The sequence below is a fragment of the Dermacentor andersoni genome, chromosome 4 (assembly GCF_023375885.2).
Source record: "Dermacentor andersoni chromosome 4, qqDerAnde1_hic_scaffold, whole genome shotgun sequence".
Lineage (NCBI taxonomy): Eukaryota > Metazoa > Arthropoda > Arachnida > Ixodida > Ixodidae > Dermacentor > Dermacentor andersoni.
In genome coordinates, this window is record NC_092817.1 from 58,901,182 (window position 1) to 58,918,973 (window position 17,792).

Here is a 17,792-nt window from a genome sequence, read left to right on the forward strand (position 1 = left end):
CTACGAGTGAAGTAGGTGCGGGCTCTCTTGAGCACTGGGGTCATTACCACCTGTGTGGGATTATGATGTGTGGCACATTCATGCAGCAATATGGGAAAGCTGTTGGAGCTGCCAGTGGTGTAGCTGCTTCTGACTGGGCACTTGGAGACATAAAACATTAACTTACTAGCACTTACTGAGCTTGCTTTTGTGACCTGGTGTGTGCTTCTGACCTACTTGTGCAGTACTTGTCAAAGAGGCCAACTGTCAGCAAAATTGAGAAAAGTGTAAAGGAATTGAAGTGCAGGAGGATGCTAATGTTACATATGTTGAGGTTGGACATCAATGAGAGAAAGTATAATAGAACAGTAACAAGCTGCTTGCTGCTCTGAACCTCCATGGCGGTATGTTGTATTTTGTTCTGCCAGCTTTCACCTAATTTCTGCATCATCTCAAAAGAAGTGCGACATTGACACCTGTACACAATTACCATGCACTGATTCCTTTATGCTTTCCTTCATTTTATCGATTTTTGGTTTCTTCAGTAGCTTACCTCGCTTAATCAGCCTTTCATTTCCTTTTTACCTCAGGGCATAACAGCTGAGATTTTTAATATTGGTGGCTTCTCTGAAATTGAAATGTGCTATACTCGCGGACAACTTTTTGTTGCTATGAAGAGAAAGCTACGTAGGCAAAGCGTGCACAAGTGAGAGCGCTTCTGAGACGAGTCCTACATTTTCATCCACATTAGTTTAAGTTGGGGAAGAGAAAAAATAAAACACCTTATTAGCAACAGTCAGATAAGGCAAAACACACCACTGAACTTAAAACTTCACTTATTTTGCATCTCTGCCCTTCCGTGTCTGGGTAAATGGTAAACCGTCGCACGTGGAAGCTGCATCGATTTACTGTCTGTATGAGCAACCGAAAGCACTGTCAAACACTCGCGGACTACTTGGCGCGGTAACACATGTGCAGAAACTCCACCTCCAGTAGCTTTCCCTTCATAGCCACAGAAAGTTGTCCGTGAGTATGGTACCATATAGACTCGTGTAAGGGCCGCCCTCATGTCAGGGCCACAACCCCAACTTGGCAGACCAAAATTTTGAAGAAAAAAAAAAATATTCCATTGGTGAAGCAATTGCGTTCATTGCCCCAACGCCGTGCGCGTGCATCGGCAAATTTTTGGCCGCTTCGTACTTCCGTGTGCCGCTACTCGACAGGGAGAGCTGCGCATTTTCCTCTGATGCAATTGTGCATCTGGTGATCCGGTGTGCGCAGTAGTCACCTGCTGCGCCGGCACCATTTTGACGAAAAGGTTTGGTCCTGTGTAAGGACTACACCTCGTCAAAATTGTTGAGAAGAAGTGCAGCCCCTACACGAGTTTATACGGTACTACAGTGATGTGCACTGAATGCATCATTCATGTAGAAACCTCTATACCCCGTTTCATACTTGGCAGGCAAGACTGTAAAGACTGGAGATCACTGCTCACATTCGCAGCCAAAAAATAGTGTGTTACATTTTAAAAGAAAGATATAATGTGTCATATAATACGGTGTAACATTCAGACTCGTACCTTGATGACAGAAAATATGATGCAGTCAATTACAAGAAGGTGTCGTAGATCTGAAAGCTTTTACCACGAAACAAGTGTTGCAATGCGTGTCTGCGACCAGCGACCACAGCACACCACTTGCAAAGCATAGTGTGTTGCATGTGAAAGCACAAAGGTGCACAAATAATATGTAATTTGATGTAACCTTATGTCAGGGAGTTGTGATGTATGAAGTACCTAGTTATTTCATAGAAAGCGTCGTGTGGCAAAAATAACAGCTCTGCAAAACATGCAAAATGGGACTTAGATGGCTGCGCTACTCGTGTAGCTTCCTCAGTGTTGCCTGCTAAGTATTAAACAGAGTACAGTGAAACCTCACTAAACCGTAGTTGGCCGGAGCTTGGAAAAAGTACCTACTAAGCGGTAGTACTGCTTAACCGAAATAGCATGAGATCGCCCACTTACCTGTCAGAAACGGAACTCGGAGAGAGTGCGATGAAAGGGGAAGAAAACATGTAGTATTCATTCACTTCAAGCGACAAAAGTGTTCTTTTCGTTTGATGCCACAGCGGCCTAACAGTGACGACCGCGGCCTCAAACTTACTGAAGCTGCGAGCCAGCTTTTCAGCCAGCCCCCTCTGCTCAGCAAACGCTCACACGGCAGATTCCTTGTTGACGTTGCATATTCTCAGTGCACGGGCACGGTAGTGCTGCAGATGTCGCGGTGTGCATTTTTCATTGCGGGGTGCTGTTATTGTCGCGACGATTGCATTCGTGAGGCTGACATGACGCGCAGCTTCTGCCACTGTCGGGCCTGAATTGCCCGTACTGTCGCTTTCCGTGTCGTTCTCATCACTGTCGCTAGGCGGCACTTCGGCAACAACAGAGGCAACAATGGCAAAAAGTCAAACCTCGTACGCAATAAGCTGGTACAGTTTATGCGGATACCAAACACATTATGTTAAATGGCCGCTGAGTCGGGGATTTGATTTTACTACATTTAAAACGAAAGTACTGTTCAAGCGGGTACGATTTAATGAGGTTTTAATGTACAGCTTTCCAGCCTAGTGCCATGTGATAAGTACACCAAAGTACTGGTGATGCAACCATATCCATGACAGTGAATCCATGACTAACGACAGTGAAGCAGCTGACGCATACATTTTTCAACTCTGGGAGGCTTTTCTAGTGCATCAATTTTTTAAAACATTTTGTCTATTTTTTAATATTTAAAGTATCCTTTTTTTTTTCACGTCATGCAGTGTGCTTGTGCTAACAATTCAGCTTGTGTAGTTGAAATGAATTGTAATAGCTTTCCTTGTAAAGTTCTCAATGCAAGCTGTGTTTATCTCACATTTTCTGATTGGAGATTGCTTAAATCTTTTTTACAGGCACTGATACCTATGGTTCTTCAGCAAACCAGACGTTCCAGCTCCAAAAGCCTCCACCTGGAAATAAACGGGGCAAGAAATAGTATACGCTGATATAAAAGCTACAATTTTTTTACATGCCATTGCTGATGTGCCTTTACACTTGGAGGAGATTTACTCAATAAATACAAAGCGAATTCATGTTTCGTTAACTTATCTACTGTGTGAAAATACTTCGTTCTGTACTGCCACACAAAGAAATACAGGGAAACTTCTCGTGAACAAATTTCATTGGATCTCAATATAAGCTGCTGTCTCATGAAACATGAATGCTTGCAAATGCTATCATACTGGGAATTTTGTAACAATCGTTTCATTTGAGTTGTTCATTCAACTGATAAATGTTGGAGTGGTATCCCATTTTATTACGCCTCTCAAGCTCAAGGGCTGAGTGTACATAAGAGGAATAATTCGTTGTAGCTGGAACAAGTTTTCCTTACTGGTTTGACACTTTACCTTGTGACACCAAATAGTTTCAAATTCACCTGGAGGGTCGAAGACCAAACAATGCTGCTCGTTATAATTATACGTAGACCCTTTTCATAATTATAAAGTTAGCTTTCCTGCAAGGTAGTTTGTCCAATGAATGGTAGCATAGTCCTCTTTGCAGACAACGTGAACAAGCCCAGTTTGCTTGTATTATGACATGGAAAATGCAGACATTGTTGTTGTGATGAAACCACAAACAAGATACAAACCCTAGCATGTGCAGATGATTATATGCATGCATGCGGAAAGTTTTCATTCATGTACTCGAATGTGTTTTCATTGTTTTTATGATGTTTGCATGCATGCATATGTAAACCTCTAATTCATGTTCTCGAATGTGCTTTCATCAGTTTCTTTTTAAAATTTTTGTACAACCACTCAACTCAACTCCCAGCTGAATTTTGATTTTTTTTTCTTTCCTACGGTTGACATAACCAGGAAATTATCGCTAAAACTAACATGTAAAGCTTGATAACTTGAAAATAAAGGTACAAAGGTTAACGAAGCATAGATTCTGTCTCGCCTGCTATGACACTCACCTTGGTAGTGCGTATACATGATATGTATGATTTTCGCTTAGCAGCACACAACCAATGTCTTCAAGGTCTTGTTCCCTTACAATCGAACTTAAAAGCACGGTACTTTTATCACAAACACTGGGCAGCTTAGATTTATCTTCTGGAAAGCAAACAAAATTAATATCGCCCAGTAAAACGGCAGGCCTTTCACAATATTTATGGAAATTTTATTGAGAGCGTTGCTGTATGAACTTTGAAAAAGAAAGTTTTAACCCCTGGTGAGATCTGCATACCCTTTACCCTTTTTAGGACATTCTGGCCATGGCTGCTATTGTAAAGCGATCTATATAAAGGCACAGGTAATTCATTATCGCACACATTCCTATAGAGCTTTTTTCGTTGGACAGAACTCGAACATTTTTTTAAAAAAAAGGTGCGCTTAAGAAGCGCGCAGTGGAGACAACCTCCTTAAAGAAGTTCGTAAGGGTTCCGGGAATGCTGTTTGTGGCAACAATAAAATCTGGTAGCGCTTTGCTCATTCTCATCTCACATACAGTGCGCAAGAAAGGGCCCCTGATGTCCCGAAAATGTATAAATCTGTTTACAAGCTGATGCACAAAGAGGTGTCCAAGGCCTAATCTCCCATATTTGACGCACCTGAACAGGTTCGTTCGACTACACCTCTCCCAACTCGAGGCCCACACAAATACTGCAACTATGCAATGAAATTTCTGAATGTTTAGCCTAGAATAGTATAACACTTGCGTTGCATACCAAATCTTACTGATGAACAAATATACACACTTGCCCTGGCAAAGATGGAGAGATTAGCCACTTTCCACCTGACCACCTTCTCACGCATTTCTTTTACTTGTTGTTGCCAGTACTGATCATTATCTTCGTAGAATTCAAGCAGCACACCAATATATTTTACCGGAGCAGTTTCTCACCTAATCTTTTCAAAAGCATGTGGGGTCGAAGGCCATTCTCCTTGCCAAAACCCCAGGCACTTTCCCCAATTCACAGGACTTCCAGAGATTTCACTAAATTGTTTAACCACTCTAACTGCTTCAATGACGCTTTTGTGTAGGAAAGTCACGCTAATTGACTTTCCTACCGTCTTGTTCACAACTAACTGTGGGGAGCAGTTTTGGTACGCCATGGCTACACCTTGTCTGATAACAGTGCTGACAAGACAAATGTAATTCAATACAGCCAACAAAATATCGTGCGAAACCTAGCCGAATGCTTTTTCCAGATATATCTGGAGAACTTTGACACAAACCTGCATAGCGTCACAGCACTCCAGGACACATCTAGCTTCATGGACGTTATTTAGTATTGAACGACCCTTTATACAACAAGTTTGATGGTCGCGAACAATTTCTGGCGTAACAAACTGAAGCCAGGCTGCTAAGACCTTCATTGGGATCTTGTAGTCGATGTTTGTCAGTGAGATGGGTCTGTATAACGTGGGGAATTTTAGTTCTAAAGCGAAAGCTTTACTAACCGCGTCGAGCCGAGTTTCGCCGTGGCCAGCACTTTGACCTACATTTGACCGCAGCTGCGCCGTAGCCTTGGCAACGCATCGCGTGACTCGCCGCGCCGAGCTCCGCCGCTGGCTTGGCGCTTGCGCTCTCCGCAGCTCGGTGACCACGTGACCCGTCGCGTTCCTGGCCAAGAGGAGCGCCGCGCTCGCTTAGTCAGTACGAGCTTGGCCATGGATGAGCGAGAGGCCGGACCGTCTTTTCTGAGCGTTGCGCGGGAGCGGGAGTTTTTGAGCCGTCGTCGCCAAGCGGCGTCTGACCACCCGCGCATATCGCCCGGCGATCTGCTTCACTGGAGAGGGTCCAGAATGCAACAGGCGTCGCACCGTCGAGATCAATGTAGCGACCTCTTTCGCGCCATGTCCGTTTGTGCTTCGACGCTGCGCATGTTCGCGGCGTCTCTTTGCATGGCTAGCACTTGCGCTTTCGCTGTGGCACAACTGGCGTCGCACCGTCGGACGATGCGTGTCTAATCAAGCCTAATCACAGTCATGTCTAGCCGCCGACCTAGGCACAGCCGTCATACCTGGCTTAACGATGATTTTATACCTTAGTATAATGATTCAATAATAAATCAAAGGTTAACCAAGTGAAACCAAGACTTAACCAGGCTTAACCAAGCTTTCGCTTTACATATCCAGGGTTAGCTGAGCTAATCCGCAGCCAATTTTTCCGTTTTTGCTACTTTTTCTGTTTTTGGGATGAGGACGGTGTGAGACCTGCTATACGACGGCGGCAGCACTTTAAGCTCATACGCCTAATAAAAAACTGCGGCAAGAATTGGGGTAATTTCTTAAAGTTTTGTAAAAAGATGCGCTCAACCCGTCAGGTCCGGGTGATTTACCCATATTTAAATTATCTAGATTCTAAAAAACGTTTACACCCTTTGGAGTGTATATTTGCCACACAACGTTTCCGTTTTTGAAAACGCCGCGCCCGCTACTTTCCTGTCGGGAATGCTGTCATGCTGATAACACGCATGCCGTTCGTTACTGGGAAGTACTGGACTCGCAGCGTTAAAGAAAGGTAACGCGGACAAGACAGATGACGATTATTGCTGTGTGGCAAGATACAACCCAAATGATGTAATTTTGTTTTAGAGTGTATAGCTCGATAAATTTCTTATTCTGATATCGGCTGCTCCAATCTTTCTTTTGTTTCCTCGTCAATCCGTGGCATGACACCCAAAAAAGCATTCTTGAACTTATCTACGTCAACATATCGCAGCGAAAAGAGCGCTTGGTAATGCTGAAGTTATCAGTTAGCACATTACCATTCCACTCAATCTCGTGAATATGATTTCGACTGGCGTATGTATTTTCTAACATTAACGCCCTTTACGATGGCACTTCCCCTGCGGTCAGTGCTTCCGCTCTCACCATCACAATTACACAACGGTATACTTCTCCTCTTCTATTACTTAGAGCTTCTGTTTAATTATTTGCATATCTTCTTTGAATACGCCAGGCGTTCTACATTCAAGTGCAATCAATTTCTTGAGCGTTGTTCTTGCTGCGCTTTCGTTCCACTTTTCTTCATATGTTAGGCAACTTGATATTTCAATAGCCTTCATTTTGACGTGCTGTTTGCACGATTCCCATTGTTCTCCCATATTGCTTGCATATCCAAACCATTATTTCGCTTATTCTGTTTTTTTACTGCACCAATGAAAGTGTTGTCGCTTATGAGCTTCACATTAGTTTTCCATAAATCCCACTTAAATCTACAGGTTTGCTTCTTTGTACTTATGAGGTATTTAACAAGGCAGTGATCCGAACATGACATTGGTATCACTTCGAAATTTCTCCACTTTGGAACCATGTCCAATGAAACGTAAATTCGGTTAGGGCAAGCATGACTGGTACCCTGAAAGTGCGTATACTCCACGCCATGACCCGTCTGTAGGCATTCAGCCACGTCATGCAAATCATATTCCTTGATTAAGTCTGTTAACAAATTTGTGCTTTTGTCTTTGAAAGCAGTCCTGCTCGTTTTCCCACGCCCATTCAACACGCAATTAAAATCGCCCATTGACACAATGCGCTTCTGTGAGCTCATGTACTGTGTAACATTCGCGAAGAAATTTTCCCTCTCGTCAACTTCGTTTGGGGCGTAAAGATACCAAATCCGCCATTCCTTATCGCACAAGAGAAAATCACATAAAACCATTCTTCCAGTTGGAGACAATACAGTTTCCTGCATAACAAGTCCCGACAATTTTTTAACAAATAGCACACATCCAGCTGACGTACTATTTGCCCGGCTTACGACGACGTAATACAGTGACATGAAACGCTGCACCATGCTCGCGATATCTTGCTGCCCTGCAATTTTTGTTTCCTGGATGGCTAACGCATCCAGGTCTTGATCTGTCATTAGGCGATATACTTTACTTTGTTTCCTTTTAGCAGCCAATCCTCGAACTTTTAATGCAGATAAACTTAGGGCTATTTCGGAAGCCATGTTTGTTAATAATTGCAGGTAGGCCCCGGAATATGGTGCTTGCCTTTCACGCAAGACGCCTCCGGAGCCGTTCAATTGAACGGCCTTGCTTTCTTTCGGAGGGGGGGCTTGTCACAAGGATTTTTGTCCACCACATTGGGCTGTGGCCTAAGGCTACTCCTCCGAACTTGCACCGTCTTTGCTGGTGGCTCTTCGCGGCTGATGTTTGGCGCGTTGTCTGTCTGGTCATGGCATGCGCTTGGCGGCGGCACCAACGTGGCACTTTGCAATCACGGCGTAGATGAGCTCCACAGAAGCGCAAGCACTGCATCGGGCGCCCCGGTGCAACTACGAGAGCCAGTTCACCGCCTAACCTTATTTGATGAGGCAGGTCATCCACCTTCATGCCAGGCTTGAGCTTAAGGAGCATTGGACATGTTGTGGACCCTTCTTCACTCACACCTTGCACTCGCCAACGTTCGCGGGTAATCTCAGTGACCTTGCCGAAAGCCGCTAACGCTGTCCGGACATCTTGTCGTCCACATCATGCAGAAACCAGTGTAGCCTAAATCTAACCTGATGGTCTTGTGGGTATACGATGAGACACCGTCGCCTTTTGACTTGTAACTCTTTCAAGTCCACCATCCGCTTCGTTGCTTCCACGCTGTTCAAAGTCACTGCCCACACGTGGTTGATCTGATCAGATCCTAATTAAGGCTACGACAATTGCGTCCCGGAAATCTTCGACCCTAAAGAGCCTCACACGTACGTCCCCGTGCAAAAAAAAAAAAAAAAAAAAAAAAAAAGAACGGTGTTGTTAACAACACGTTCTGTAGGAAGCTGTGGTAGAATAACCGCCGCTCGAAGAGAGCTCATGATTCCAGCGTCCGACGCGCGCGACGGCCGGCGAAGGAATTATTACGCCCCGAATGCATGCCTTGGCAAGCTGCATAGAACGCCCTTATGAATTTCTCGTAGGAGAACGAGCGCGTTGAGATGCTTGGCGAGTTTCGATTTGGCCTTGCTGAGGCGCAGTCTGAACGCACGCGAAAGCTTGCGCGGGCAAGGTGCGGGCAGAAAACGCAAGCAACCAGAGAATTATATCTGCAAAAACAGGGAGAGGCTTCTTAAGAGCATGTGTTGGAACGCAGGAGAGTGCGTCACCGGGCAAATTATTAGAGAATAGAAACACCGCAACGACATTTATTTCATTTACCAAACACAAGATTCGGGGTAAAAACGAGTTTACTGGGGAGACCGTCATAGTGGCCGTGATATCCCTTGGAGTTGTTTATCTCGTAAAATACGACAGTCTATAGGTTTCAAGGGTAGAGCATAAGCTTCATAAGTAATGATTACAAAGGATGCTACCCCATTATATGATAATTTCACAGTGGGCGGAGTTTCTTCCGCAATTTCATTTTTCTCTCTCTCTCTCTTTCTCTCTCTTTAAGCTGAGCAAACACAGAATAGCTGCCTTGCGGAAATTTACAAAACTATGCCGTATTCGCGATCGACATAGATCTCGTTAGAGGCAGCCATATGAAGATTAACACTCTTGACAAAACCATATTGAGCCGCGCCGTGAATGGCATTGCTCGCACAGCCCAGCACCGCTGCAGCCCACCATTGCAGCCGAGCCCAACCAGGCGCCAGATGGGGCCTGAGCCCATTGAAGACGCGTCTTGTTCTTCATCGGAAGCCCTGTCGAGCGTCGACTGCCGCTCGATGCTAGACGCAGCCGGAGTTTCTGGTTCGCTGGTACCTTCCGCAAGATGTCACTTACCCCCAACATGGCAGCGTCCTAGTAAAAAGTGTCTTCTCTAAAACGATGCTAGGAAGTTGTATTGACGCCAGCAACTTGTCAGTGGGGATACCCGCTTTCGTAGCAATGAGACTCCGATGCAACGAAGTTGAAGGGGGAGCCAAACTTCTTTCTTTATATTCGTCATTTCTTTATAACGAATGTCCGCCAGGGCCTGCCGGGCAATGGAGCGAACCGGGCGAGGGGCGATCAGTGTACCATTGAGTAACGCGAAGCCGATGGAAAACACCGCCGAATGACCTAAATGTTTTCCTCAGTGCATTTTCCAACACAGTTGCCACTGTACGGAGCGGGCGAGGACGCGCGACACCCTATATGGGGCTCGGCGTGCTCGAACCTGTGGTGGTCGTTTGGCGGAAGAAACGAAGCTGTGAACACACAATTTCGTGGGAAGACATCTTCGAAGCCCACATTGAAGTCGTCATAAGTTTTTAGTTCTGAATGTGTCGGTACATGCAATGACAGAAAATGCAAAGTGGCATTTATGCTGTTTGTAAAAGTGCGCTGATAAGAATATTCTAGTATTTATTAGTCTTCCATTTCCATAAGTCTGCTGTCTGTGATGTCGCGGAATGAGGCAGCACTGCTTTAATTTTAATACCTATGGTCACTTCTATGCTATTAGTATGAAATGAAAGTGATGCTCTCAGGATTTCGTATTACTTTTTTCATGCATGGAAAGTTGTACCACTGTGCACATTTCAACACTGAAGCAGTACGATCGAGGACACGTGACGTTAGGTGTACTATAGACATGACATAGTGTACTGTGGGCAGCGCATACGCTCACAGCAAGGCTAAGCTCTACTTGTAATGATGGTGTGGCAGTGCTTAAAAGCAAAACTTAACAGCTTCACAACATTGTCGGTGACGCCAAAAATAATGATAATTCTGATGACAAGGCACAAATGGAAAAGCTCATAAAGCGCGATGCGAAATCTTGTGATGATGGTGCACTCTGTGCTTTATACTGATCAAAAGGCATCACGTGAAGTGGCAGCTTTGTGTCGTTTAGGTATGCGCAACTGAACTTTGGCGCTCATTTTTACTCGTACTTCTAACATTCTTACTACCGGGACCAAAACTACAATTCTTTATCGCCCTGGGTTTGGATGAAAGCACGTATGGTGGAGCTAGCACCATACAAGCTTTCTTAAGGCTTATAATCACGCTTTACGAAAGTTTCATCACAGAAACTGACCATCATGTAGACTTAACAATCAACGATAGCCTTCACATTTCACAGCCATTCTTAAACCTGATGTGGGGCATATAAGCGGCCAAAGAGCCTATTTTTGCACGTTGATTATGTGGGCATCGAAGGTTTAAGCCGCCACATTTTTTTTTCTCACACTTAGAGAGGTGCACAGAGTAGAGACATTTAGCGTGTCCGCTAGTCCGGCAAACGGGAGTGGTTTGGGCGGATTGCCGGATGTGCGGGGGCGTAAACATGAGCTGCCGGAGCGATGTAGCCGCCTGGTGTTGTAGAGGTCAACCAGACAAACACAGAGCTAGAATTGCAGTAACCTACTTCATTCTGCTTCGCCGCTGGTGCAAATTTTCGGCAGCGGTGTAATGGTGTTGGCAGTAACGCCGCTGTCGAGAGTTTACACCCCAGCTAAAAAGAATATAGTAATTGGCTCTGTCTTTAGGTGGTTCAACTTTGCAGCACCAGCTGGCGCCGCCAATCTGGCCGCTCAAGTTTACGCCCCCGCTCATCTGGCAAATCGGCGGCGCTTGCCGGAATACCGGATGGACTAAAATTCCCTAGTTTCGCAAGTTTTTTCAGCGTTTGCACGTAACACGTGAATGGAAGTCGGTGATGACAGCAGAACTTCCGTTGTGGCAGTCACAGATACAGGTTGCTTTGAATAGCGGCAGTCATCACTCCCTCACTCAAAACACTGTCCCTTTGAAAACCGCATAATGTCACTCAGGGCTTGTCGAGCCAGTTCTGCGGGTGCACGGGGAAAGGAGGGCAGCAATTACTGTCCGTCAGTATCGCCGCGACCAAAGCAAGTCACTCTCTGCTCAATGTGATGGGCAGCTGCCACGCCTCCAGAAGAAAGACACATGAGTGGAACCTATAAAGGATGACCAGCGGCAGGGCCACCCTAGAAATGATGCCCCACGACACGGCCCCGTACATGGCCAGCTGCTGCTGACTGGATATGTGGTTCTGGTTCGTGAACGTCTCCAGGAGCCAGAGCACCAGGTTGCTGAACATGAGAAACGTGACGACTTGCAAGCCGGACTTGTTGTTGTTCTTAGGCAGGCAACGCATGGCGAGTCGCTGGACGAACAGCGACTGTAGGCTCGCAAACAGCACCATGAAGGCTCCGTCCACGAGGAGGAGCATGTGCTCGGACCCTTCGAAGATTCTCGAGGCGCCGGCGACGACACCGAAGACGCCGTACGTGTAAAGGGCGAGGAGGCCGATGCCCTGCAGGATTGAGTTGAGCTGCGTCGTCCTGCCGCGCTTGTGGTAAGCGCCGCCGACAGTGCAGAGTCCGATGGCCGTTGCCATAGCCGAAAGACCCTGGACTGCGCAGTGGAGAGTGGTGACTGCGGAAAGCGTCTCGATTTCCATGTTCTCGTTGCTCAGCACGAAAAAAAGGATGAGAACGATGACGCCGGCCACAAGAACGAGCAGGCCCAGGAAGAGGCCCTTGCTGGAACCCTGGCAGTCCACGACACGGTCGGTAGAGGAGGTGACGGCAGCTTCAATGCGGTCGGTAGTGGGAGAGTACCGGCGGCCATAGTAGTTCTTGCCCCTGGTGCAGTAGGAATAGTTGTCCCAGATGTTGTAGACGACCACGGCAGCCACGACGCTGTACTGGACGATGAAGGGCGTCAAGAAGGGCGATGCTTTCTGCCAGATGGCGCCCACCGTCGTGTTGTGCAGGCAGCGTTGCAGCGTAAGCATACGTTCCATGGGCAGGTTGTCCATGGACCGCCACAGGCAGTCCGAAGTGACTGCATGGTGAGAGAGACACATCAAAACCTTGCTGAGCGTGGTCCAGTCCAACAAGACAGCTCGCGGAATTAGGCAAATGACTTATTTTGCAAGAAAAATACTGCTGCGTTGAGCTGCGTACGATCGTTGGCCTTCTACTAATTGCCAATTTAAGGTGACTATCCAGAATTTTAGAGTGCAGCTCTTAAGCCCAGAGCACACGTACGCTTGCGCACGCGCGCAAACTCGCGTCTGCGCGCCCACGCATGCGTAGACGATGAGGCACGGCTCGTACGTGTCGAAACGCGGCGCGATCTCGGTGAACAGCTCCTCGCTGTTACCGCCATGTTATTGCGCGCTTGGGCTGCCTTGCATTGACGCGCCTGGCTACGCAGCTACGTCATGGTACATTCAACTCTCAGTGAAGCAGATTTATACCATGCAAGAAAGTGCTTCTTTCATTTCGGTGCTAATCTAACCAGCTCTAAATATATAACTATAACGTTTATAGATTTCGCAACATTTTGAAACACTGTCAATAACAAAGTACGAAGTGGCGTCTGCCAAGCCGTCTATGAGTGAGCCCAGTGACATAGCCTGCAAGTTATCTAGGAGGCTATGCCAGTGAATGGGCGCTGTTGCGCGTCTTTGTAAATGCAAACCGCCATTCCTCGCTAGGCGCGGCAGGCGCAAGGCCCGTAGACGCGAGCTTGCGCGCGTTCGCAGGTGTACGTGTGGTCTGGGCTTTAGGCGCCCGTTCGTGCGGAGAGCGTGGCCGTTTTCCCTCGTAACCGAGCGAACGAACACAGCGAAGGATGAAAGCGAACGCGGAGCGCAGCGGCAAATGAAAGACAGCGATCGCGAAGAGAGCAGGAAGGAAGCAGGAATATACAAAAAGACAGGGAGGAAAGCGGAGGAAGAGGGTATGACGAAAGCGTGAAAAGAAAAGTGCAGTGCCGCGCAAGGCGGCTTTGCGGCGACGATGGCTATGAGATGGCGCCAGAGTAATGTGCGTCTTCTGCATGAAAACAAAGCGCTGCATGAGCGGAGATCTGTCTGCGGCGGCTGCTGTGAATTGCCCCCACGCGTCACCCAAGCGCCGCCTCTCGCGATCTCCCGATTAGCGAGGCAGTCGCGCCATACATTACTCCGTTTGCTACGTGCCGCACGAGAAAGACGGTCCGCGCCAACCACTATATCGCGAAATGAAAACACGTATACAGCTGCGCTCAGATTTCGTGTTAGGGGTATCGTAATCGACGGCGAATTTTTCATTGTTGAACAATTTTTAGTCGCTACCCGTTTCAATTTCTATACGCACAAAACGCAAATAGAGGGCACGAAATGTATAACTGCAGAGGAAGGTCTGAAGGGTTGTAGAATCGAGACCGCTATGTAAACGAATTTCACCGTATAATGTATTATAGAAGTTAAATGGTGCGGCGAATATTAAATATAAAAACAAGTAGTTATTCAGCAAAAATGAAAGAATGGCTAAGAACAGGGAAGAGCACAGTCCTTCTATAACTGTTATTCTCCAAGTTTCGGGTCTATATGTGAACACAGGGATATTATTACACTGACTGTATACTTTTCAAGGATATCCATAAGGTACCGTGTATGTATTGCCATGTTGTGACGGGGAAGAACGGAGTAGTAGGATAGCTGTGAGATATAAATTTAACCCTTTATTGAGCGAACTTGTGCCCAGCGAAACAAGTAACACTCGAGCACAACAATAACAGTGAGCAAAGTCGGCGATCGACGAAAATCTGGGTCTGCTGATCAGGCATGTCGGCTATATATATATAGCTCAACCAGCTCAACTAACCTTTCAGCGTAATTGCTGGTGGCCGTGTAAGTTCTAGAATGCACACCAGTATTCCCGTCGCGTACAGAATTCGATTACACGAGGCTCGATCGGCGACAACACAGACGACAGATAGAACCATCGATAACATTCGAGAAACTTTCGAAACAAAAAGACGCATATTGCGCTGGGTGACAACCATCAACAGTTGTTAGCTTGTGAAATTCGGCCACTGGATACAGATGAAGAAGTATGCGTGTCAACATAATGAGTTCCTTGTGCCTGACATATGCGCTCAAGCCCCTATTTCTATTCGCTCGACAGTTTCCTTTTCACTCGCGTTCCCGCGACTGCTTGGCCCATGCAAGCGTACTCCTCCACGCTTCAAGTGACTGACGAAAAAAAGAACGCCAACTGTTTGTTCTATACTTGCGGACACAACTTGCACAACTTCCTGTGGCAATGAAGTGAAAGCTACGGGGGCGGAGCTTCTGCAGATGTCTTACCGCGCCAAGTAGTCCGCCAGCTGTGACATAGTTACTAGCACTAACAAGACTAACGAAAAAAAAAAAGTGGGACAGGACAGAGCGCTAGCGCTCTGCCCTGTTCCACGTTATTTTCGTTAGTCTTGTTAGCGCTAGTAACTTCTTTTCTTTTTTTTCTTTTTTATTGTACTATACGTTCGGAGACGCGACTATGACCTCTGGAATTTACTGCCGGTGCGCAAAAAACGAAGGCGCTCCAATATAGGTGGACGTACAGAACGCTTTGTGGTCGCCTTGGTCGTCTATGACGTGCGTGGTGAAGTTGAATCCCTTGGGTGGCCCGGTGCTCTGCCCATCCTGGACAACGTGGCTCTGTCGGAGCCACTCGCTGGCCGTCTCCCAGAGCAGCAACTTGAGCCAGATGGCGATATTGGTGACCACGAGGTGGACCAGCACCAGGTGGCGCAAGCAGCCCAGTGATCGGGCCACGGTCTGCGCACGCAAAACACACGAAGCGTCAACTACTCAGGGACACATGACTAGTAGCTCTTAGACAGTTGTAAATCGCCTTGTTGTGATGAATGAGAACATAACGGAAAGCACGAAATGGTGCTTTGCTGGCATGCATTAGTATTTTGGAACTCTCTCAGCGTTAGTTCGGAGGAAGAGGAGAGGCTGAGCTGTACATAGGGGATCGAATCACAAACGAAGGCCGAAATTTCGTTTTTCGATCGATGTTCTCGCACGAAAACGCGGGCGGCGATGGAAGCACGTCAGTGCGTGCTTGATATTTCACTTTCTAAGCGATTTTTGTGGCAACCAAACCAAGCCCTCAGGTCGAATTGCCATATAATTTCGTATGCCATTTAGTTATTTGGAAACGTAATGAGCTATAGCATGTACCATTTACCGTCACAGATTTTGAAGATGCAGGGATCAGCATCGGGAATTCGAAAGCGGTGGCGCCGCCCTTTTGTGTTGACATGTCAAACTTTCTCCAAAAAGAGATCGACTATCTGGATAGGCATTTTATATGATTTCTGCAATTTTCTTTTTTGTTTTCTTCTTTTCTGTAGTTTCGCATGCACCACATGTGGGCTATGTATCTTTTTACGTTATTTTCTCAATAAAGACCAGTTGTGAGAAGGCGGTCGCTTAGGGTCATCTTAAACACTCGTCCGCGTCGTTACCTAATTGGGCTGTAATTTCTAAGCCGCTCGATGAAAGGTTTTCGCCGAGCGGCCGTGGCAGAGTTTTCCACCGCAGCTCCACTGCCACCAGCTATAATGAAAATCTATGTCTATATTCAGAAAAGTTTCCACGCGCGCTAAGAACAGGCGTCGGCCGCCGGGCCAGTGATGATTAGTTCTTATGAATGAATAGCTTTGTGAATGAGGGTTCTTTTCTCGTTAGAAGTGGTACAGCCACAGACCTGTGCGTTCATGAAGACGAAGTGCATCTGCAGAAAGGTGAACAGCGCGTGGAGCACAGGCATGGCCAAGTTCACAGGGTCGGTGCACGGCTTGGTCAGCGTGAATATGGTGGCGATCTCGAGGCCGCACGACAGCAGAGTCCCCATGCCGAACACTGCAAGAGGCCGAGGAGTGAGCCGCGGTAAACTCCATCTGCGCCAACGCCGCTTGCTTTTACGCTTTCGGCGCTAGAAAGTGAACGGAAAACGAGAAGGCGGCGTTCTAACGCAGAAAGTGTTGTACGGCTGTAAGTATCACAGCAACTTTCTGTCAAAATCTAACCGAAATACTCCAGCAGTTATTGCGTGAACATTTCAATCTGTGTGAAATGCTTAAACTTACGAGTTCTACCAAAATGCATTTCCCAGCCGCGCGCGTGCATATCCACCTTTCGTCAAATGTCGTTACAGCTGCATCAAGGACCTACCACAGGTGTGGTCAGTAGTGCGAAGCCTGTTTTCATAAGTGATGCAAACCGTACCGTTAACATTCATTTGGGAAATGCGCTCTTCTAATAAGGAACGACTAAAACAAAAGGCGCGTACAGCGTGCGACCAACAAGCCACGACAAAACGGGACGTCTGACATGACATTGCGAGAGTGCCTCTTTAAAACACATCCAGAGAAAGGCAGCCTCTACCTGCAAGAAAAAAAAAATGAACCTCCGTCTTCTGGTACGACCTCGCCGACTTCATCTATGACGCACACGGACCGAGTGGTCGTCTCCACGGGAATCATTTGCGAAGAAACGAGACGCCAATGTTCCTGTAAAAAACTTTCGCACATGCCTTTAGTGCTTAAGACGCTTGTGTCGATAAAGATCATACTAATCAAATTAGACATATTGTTTGCTTCTACGACCTCTGGAACTTCAGTGCTTCTGGAACTGTTCCTTCGTGCCTTGCTCCTCGTTAGCTCTCCTTTCTGCAAAAAATATCAGTGGCCATCACTTACCGATGACTCCTATTCGGAGGTAAATGCTGACGTCTGAGCAGGCCGTCATGACACGACCGCGACGCAGCGCTGCTTCAGGGTCGGCCCCATGACGTGACGGCTGGCCGGTCAGCGCTGGACACCGGTCCACCATGGTGCTCACGTAGACGCCTAGGAGGCAGACCACCGACCCGCCCAGCAGGTACGCGTACAGGTAGCCCTGCGAAACGCACCGTCATTCTGAAGCTCTCTACCTGCTCATCACGCTCTACGTGTCGTAACATGAGCTACATTCATTTGGCAGCCTTACGGTTCAAGTACAGTGCGCTTTTAGACGCACCACTACAC

The 17,792-nt window shown here is 47.0% G+C and overlaps 2 protein-coding genes across 3 annotated transcripts in view; one reads left to right on the plus strand and one right to left on the minus strand.

Moving 5' to 3' along the window:
* LOC126536142 (uncharacterized) overlaps nucleotides 1-3,123 on the plus strand; it is a 44,164-nt gene extending 41,041 nt beyond the window's left edge. Inside the window, exon 20 of one of the 2 annotated variants that reach the window (XM_050183009.3) lies at nucleotides 2,929-3,123. In XM_050183009.3, the coding sequence (XP_050038966.1) occupies nucleotides 2,929-3,011 (83 nt within the window). In that variant the 3' untranslated portion in view covers nucleotides 3,012-3,123. The remainder of the gene's footprint in view (nucleotides 1-2,928) is intronic. The other variant, XM_050183012.2, reaches the window with a different exon arrangement.
* A 6,029-nt stretch (nucleotides 3,124-9,152) lies between these two features.
* LOC126536145 (proton channel OtopLc-like) overlaps nucleotides 9,153-17,792 on the minus strand; it is a 31,707-nt gene continuing 23,067 nt past the window's right edge. The window contains exons 4-7 of the mRNA XM_050183014.3: nucleotides 17,466-17,664; nucleotides 16,472-16,626; nucleotides 15,315-15,531; nucleotides 9,153-12,764 (exon numbers count right to left, since the gene is read on the minus strand). Coding sequence (XP_050038971.1) covers nucleotides 11,809-12,764; nucleotides 15,315-15,531; nucleotides 16,472-16,626; nucleotides 17,466-17,664 — 1,527 coding nt within the window. The 3' untranslated portion in view covers nucleotides 9,153-11,808. The remainder of the gene's footprint in view (nucleotides 12,765-15,314; nucleotides 15,532-16,471; nucleotides 16,627-17,465; nucleotides 17,665-17,792) is intronic.